This window comes from Halyomorpha halys, unplaced genomic scaffold (assembly GCF_000696795.3).
Source record: "Halyomorpha halys isolate HHAL.00 unplaced genomic scaffold, Hhal_1.1 Scaffold350.1, whole genome shotgun sequence".
NCBI classification, from domain to species: domain Eukaryota; kingdom Metazoa; phylum Arthropoda; class Insecta; order Hemiptera; family Pentatomidae; genus Halyomorpha; species Halyomorpha halys.
In genome coordinates, this window is record NW_027107986.1 from 1,001,737 (window position 1) to 1,008,224 (window position 6,488).

Here is a 6,488-nt window from a genome sequence, read left to right on the forward strand (position 1 = left end):
TCTAATTTTACTTAGTTATTCCTAAATTAGAAAATTATTATAGTTATTATTATTATCATATTTCTGTATCTTTCTCTTATTATTTTTCGTCATATCTTTAAGACTACTTCCTGTATACGTGATGTATTTGAAATAGAAATATAGCCGTTAAACGGCTGGCCACCTCCTCCCCACTTCCGCTTTATTGTCGCCTTCTGTTCAACCTTTTGCTTTGAACAGGTAGATGGTCCTGATTTGTTCTTTGCTCATTTATTATTATTATTATTGTTTTTATTTATATTTATTCTTTCAAGACGTTTATTTAATCTCTACTTTCTTCTTCTTCTTTTTTTTTTTTTTCCATATTGTTTTTTTAGTTTTACGTACGTCTCCTGTACTTTTTTAACTGTATATTTTACGTATTTTTTAATTTTTACTGTTGCCATTGTTACTTATTTTTTATTCTTATCATTGTTTATTCAAGTTTATTTTATATTGATACTATTTTATGTCTTCCTTCCTTTTATTTATATGTCATTTCTTATGACTTTATTTTTACATAATATTTATCCTAGCTTAAATTACCTTATTGTAGTAATATTCTCAGTTTTTTTTTGTATCTTTTTAGCCCCGATGAAGCCCTGCAAAGTGTGGTGAAACGTTGGAAATTCAAATGGTTATAAACTATTTGTTCTTTTTTTGACCGCAACTCTGACCATCTGCTTATATTTAAATTTTTACGGTCAACTATATATACATATATTCATATTATTTTCCTATAAATGCTGATTTTATTATTAAAAAAAAAAAAAATTGCATTGCACTAAAAGTCCCTTCTAACTTATGTCTCTAAAGCGGAGTATGGTCTCCACTGGGTGACACTACTGAATAGATAGATATAAATATGACACTCGGTATAAATATTAATTAACAAAATAGTAGATTAACACATAATTTAATTGATTTCATGTAGCTAAAAAGTTTTTTTTAAGACTTAGAAGACAAATTAAATTAACAGAAGTATTATTAGTTAAATCAATTTATTTTCCCTTTAACTAAATGGCAAAACTTTACCTCTTTGCCAACTAAAAGAAGAATACAAAGAATGTTTTCCAAAAAGCTGTCACTAGTTTGCTACTTTCTGCCTAGTCCTAAGTGGGATATCTCTTCTCTTCCAATTTTTTCTTTGCATAAAGAAGCATTAATTCTTTGCCTGTATTAATGTTATTTTCAACTAACAAGCAGAGTTGGCCAAAAATTGGCTATAGTTGAAGCTAATAGCTAAAATTGTCATGGATACGATATTTATTTATCAATGGTTCATTCATGAATAAGGGTCGTATCCCTGGCAATTTTAACTATTACTTTCAACTACAGCTAATTTTTGCCTAACTCTGCTAACAAGTGTAAAACATTGGTGGTTATATTTTCCCGAATATCTTGTACATACATAAAACTAGGTTTTTTAGTAATTACAATTTGGTTATCATACCAAACTTAAAAAACAAAAAATGAAAAATTTTGGATAGTAATGTTGAGTTGCAAGCATCATCATGGAGTGAACTGTGACTTGGATGCTAAATCTAAAAAAAAAAAAATTGGCACAGTAGCCCCATCAGAAAGTACATATTTTTAAAACTTGATTTCTTGGTTCCAAGTATCTTTAGATCTAACATCTCAAATACTGAGATAAGGTTAAAATGTGATATTTTTTTTCCTTGTTCAATCACAATGTTTTATTTCTGAAAATAATGAACCTAAACATGTTTAAAAAGTGTTGTGACTTTGTATATAACAGCCAGTTTTTTAGATTTGGTACCAAAGTTACACCCAAGGAAGAAGATCCATTTTGTTTCAAAGTGGAAATTTTAATTTTTTTTCTGACCATCAAAAACTTCCTAGTGGGCCATGATTTGCACAAATAGAACTGGTGGTCCTAAACATTTCACTAGCAGTATGTACCTTCCAAATCCTGATTAAAAAAAAAAATTATAGTTCTTATAATAAATAAAAAAAGTTTTAACTATTATAATGGAACATTTACAAAAAAAATTGTTTTTTAACAATCAAAATACATAGATTTTGAAAGCCCTTAAATTTATATTTTAAACACTATTTTGACTGGCAAACACTATATCTAGGATTTATATGTAACTTACACATCACTGGGGAATATTTCCTGAAATTCACCCTTTCTCTAAACATTTATGAAAAATTGAACTCTTAAAATAGTGTTTATAAGCAATTTTGAGAATAATTACCCCTTTGAATAATGCTTTACCACAATTTATACAGTTTGAACCAAGTTCTCAAATCTCCCAATGTTTCATGTTATAAAATTATTAGTGGGAAACACCCTAATTCCTTTGTAATGACATCTCTGTTGGAATTAGATAATATTTTAAAATGAAATATATACAGGACTCATTGACGACACTGAAAAAATGTTAACAAAATAAGATCTTGATTGATATAAAATTAGGTTTATATAATAACAACAATGTATATCACCAATTATCAAATTGAATGATAACATAGAACACAGAAAAATATTACACTATTTATGAAGTAATATGGAGCGCAACCCCAAAATCTTCACAAGAACTGAAATGTAAAAATAAAATAATTTTTAAGAACATAGGAATTGCTAAAATACAAAAGTGTGACTACTTCATTAATGATTTAAAGAAAAACAATATTAAATTGAGAAATAGATAGGTGGGGTGGTTTTTATATGTAAGGGTTGCAGCTCAATAATCAAAATGCACTTAGCTTTTTTTATAAGAGCTCTTACAACAAAACAACATTTAATTGAAAAATAGTTTATTTCATTCATTTTACATATTGTTTCCTATTGTCCCAGGAGGGTTTTATTATGAAGCCGTAGCTGCTCAATGATTGAAATTAATGCATTTTGCGAGATCTTAATTGAGTAGTTAATTTAATTAATCTTAAATTTAGTTTTCTTTTGTACCAGAAGTATGTGGGTTAGTTTGTTACAAAAGTGTTGCAGCTCAATAATCAAAATCAACATACTAAAGAAATTAACATTTTATTCTTGAATCATTGCGAGCTACATTCCTAATACACAATATTTTTACTTTTTTAAACATTTCTTTCTAGAGTTGTACTAAGTAAAAGATAAAGGAATTAAGAGAGAACTCAAAAACTGAAAGGATATCATTTTGAAAGCTCATAAAGAGCTCCTAATCCTTTTACAGAGATTGATTCAATATTTTATTGTTTAAATGGTGGGTATGGTTGATTGAACATTGAAAAAAAAAACATATTTTGTATTCTAACTATTGAATTACTATTCAGTCTGACGAGCTAAAAACAGTTAATCTATGAGATAGGAATTTAATTCGGACACAACTCATCCACTGTACATAGCATTGCCAGCTGATGTTTTGGGACTTAATAACATGTTGGCACACTCCATCAGGTAACAGTACAAAGTGCCACTCCAAATTGCGGGTGAGGGGTACTCACTTATTATTCAAATCCTGGTTAAAATTAAAGGGAGTTCTAACCTACACCGTAATTATTACTATTTTATTTAGATCACAGCTATCAATTTTCCCTCAATATGTTTGCTCAAAAAGGGTAGACAAACTCACAACAGATCATAACTGACTACAAAGTTCAACAATTCTACATGTTAAAATGCCTGCTTTGCATGTTGAGTGATAGCAGTGAACTATAATTTTTTATTCTTTAATAATGCTAAGAAAGAGGTACTTATGCTCAATTAAAGCAATCAAGATAGATGAGCTGAAAGGTTTACATACTGACTTCAATGTTTTAAATAAACAGTTTCAGGCAAAGAAATAAAGTTGCCATATATCCACTCCATTATAGATTCCATAATCTAAAATTCTTCAGTACCTATTACATAGAATTTTATCATAAGAAAGAGTTATTTTGTTTATCCTTCACAGATTCGAGCAGGAATTAGGCTCTTTACATGAAAAAATAATGAGCAATCAGAGCTAATTATATTAACCCTGGGATGATTCAAATGATGGGAGTAGGAACTGAAGAAAATCTTCATCATCCCATTTAACAGACACATTAATAACTTTTTATAAGAAGGGGTAATAAACTAAAATAATACATCTATTTCTAAACTCAACTTGCATTATAAAAAGTAAAAAGTTCATTTAAAATAATTTTGGACTCATTTTTTGTCATATCTAATAATCCATTGTATTGTATTTTTCCTGCTGAGAAGTAACTGAATTTACATTAATTTTGTTAATATGCCCAAATAACTAAATTTTAATATGAATTATCAAATATTATGAAAATTTGATTCACTAAAGGGGAGTAAAACTGACTTAAGGAATCAACAAAATATTAACCTCTCTAATAAGAAACTAAGTAAATTTGGCCTTCATCAGAAGTGTTTAAAATAAATAAGTAGTAAATTAAAAATATCTTACCATTCGCAACTATTCTTGTAGAAAAAGTTACTTCAATGTGATGTCCTGAATCTCCACATTTATGAATGTTTTTGTGAGAATGACTGTTATTTCCTATCTGACATTTAACAATAGGTTTAACTAATGAAAACAATGCTAAATTTAATAAGAGGAACATTAGCTCCATTTCATTATAAGAGAAACAGAAAAAAGTAGCATTGTGATTTTGTTTACAACTTCCATGGAAAATTAATAGAAATAATTGTCTATTTAAAAAGGACACTTTATAACCTACACAAATAAAAACCTTCTAGTAAAACTACAATCTTAAGAGATTAAAAAATACAAAGAGGTAATATTTAAATGAGGTGTAGATAGTTGACCGTAGATTACTAATTGGAGAGGTTTGTCGGGGGGTTGCGGTCAGAAAGAACAACATAAATAAACAAAACAATATTTATTTATTGTATGCCGACGTTCCGACATGAGTTTCAGGTCTTCATCAGGGCTGTAGAACAAAAGAGATAAAACCAACATTTAGAGAAACATAAATTGAAAAGGAATAGTATACAAACAAATTTGGAATTATACAAAATATTGAATTGAATCATAAATGATAAAAAATTTGATAATTGACAATTGAATAGAAAAAAAAAATTGATTGATAATCGTGGAATTAGATGGTAGTAGATTGAAAACAGTGAAAGATGAAATATAATATTATGAAGGTAAGAAGATATGTATAATATAAGACATGCAAGTAGTATCTAAAAACTGAAAAAAACAAATATTGAATCTACAAATTGAATATTATGACAGGAAATGAAATATAGTGCGTGGGTGACTTATATCTGAATTACAGTGTGAGTATTAACTTATATATCTATACATAAAACTATAAATATATATATATATATATATATTAGAAAAAAGGTAGAATATGGAGAATGGGAATAGAATAATGTAAGAAATATGAGAACGAGAGAGGAGACGTACAGTAAGGCGTAGAAGCTATACCAACACTGATTGATTTAGAAAGGCACAATAGAGTTGGCGACGGACAGACAAAGGATTCGCTAGAAACGTAACTGTCAAGAAAGACCGTTAAAACATAAAAGTTGATATGAAATACCAATGATAAAATAGACGTCAAGTTAAGGATTAAAAAAAAAAACATAAAATCAGTGATATGTAAAATTATAAAACCCAAAGGTCAAAAATTATGAATAAAAATTAATGATAATAAAAATAAGATGAAAAAAAATATATTTAAAAAAAATGAATAATAATAATAGATAAAATAAAATAAATTATGGGTGCTTTAATAAATTAACTATTACTAATATTATTAACCAAGGGAATAGGCTAGGGATAGGTTTTTTTTTGTCTGTTTTATGATTGACTGGGGAAGCTTCTAATTGTATAAAGATACTTTTGGATAACAATCATTTATTATGGTTAGTCAGAGGCTTGTATGGAGATATTATCAAAATCAAAAGAGTGTTTGAGTGTTACGCTATGTTCGGGTAATTTTGAAGCCGTGAAGTTACAGGAGGAGACGGAATATTTTGCTGGGTTATGCAGTCTTAAAGCAAATTTTTTGTTTCGCCAATGTAGGATGCATTAAGATTAGAAGTGGAACAGGGGATACGGTACACAACTTGGGAACGGTATTGAGGAGGAATTGGATCTTTAAAACCTATCCCTAGCCTATTCATAAATATTTAATTTACTTTATTTTATCTATTATTATTATTCCTTTTTTTTACTCTTATTTTTATTATTATTCATTTTTTTACATAATGTTTGACCTTTGGGTTTCATAATATTACATTATATCCCTAGGCTAATAATATTAGTAATAGTTAATTTATTAAAGCCCCTGTCGGGGTTGTCTGATCTTAGGCGATTTCTCCAGCCTGATATCTCTTTACAGAAGGCCCACGACAAGGCGTATTAAATTATAGTTAGAAAGGAAAGCCGTGCCAGGGGATGAGCCCTGGACACTGACTAGGTAGAGGAGGTCTAGGTGAGAGAGTCTGAGGCAGAGTAACAGTTCTAGTTGCCGAGATGAAGCGGACGGAC

The 6,488-nt window shown here is 28.7% G+C and overlaps 1 protein-coding gene across 1 annotated transcript in view; it reads right to left on the bottom strand.

Annotated features, from left to right (window-relative positions):
* S1P (membrane-bound transcription factor site-1 protease) overlaps positions 1–4,702 on the bottom strand; it is a gene marked incomplete in the record, with an annotated part of 80,081 nt that extends 75,379 nt beyond the window's left edge. Inside the window, 1 exon segment of the mRNA XM_067046355.1 lies at positions 4,425–4,702. Within this exon segment, the coding sequence (XP_066902456.1) occupies positions 4,425–4,590 (166 nt within the window).
* Positions 4,703–6,488: the final 1,786 nt, after the last annotated feature.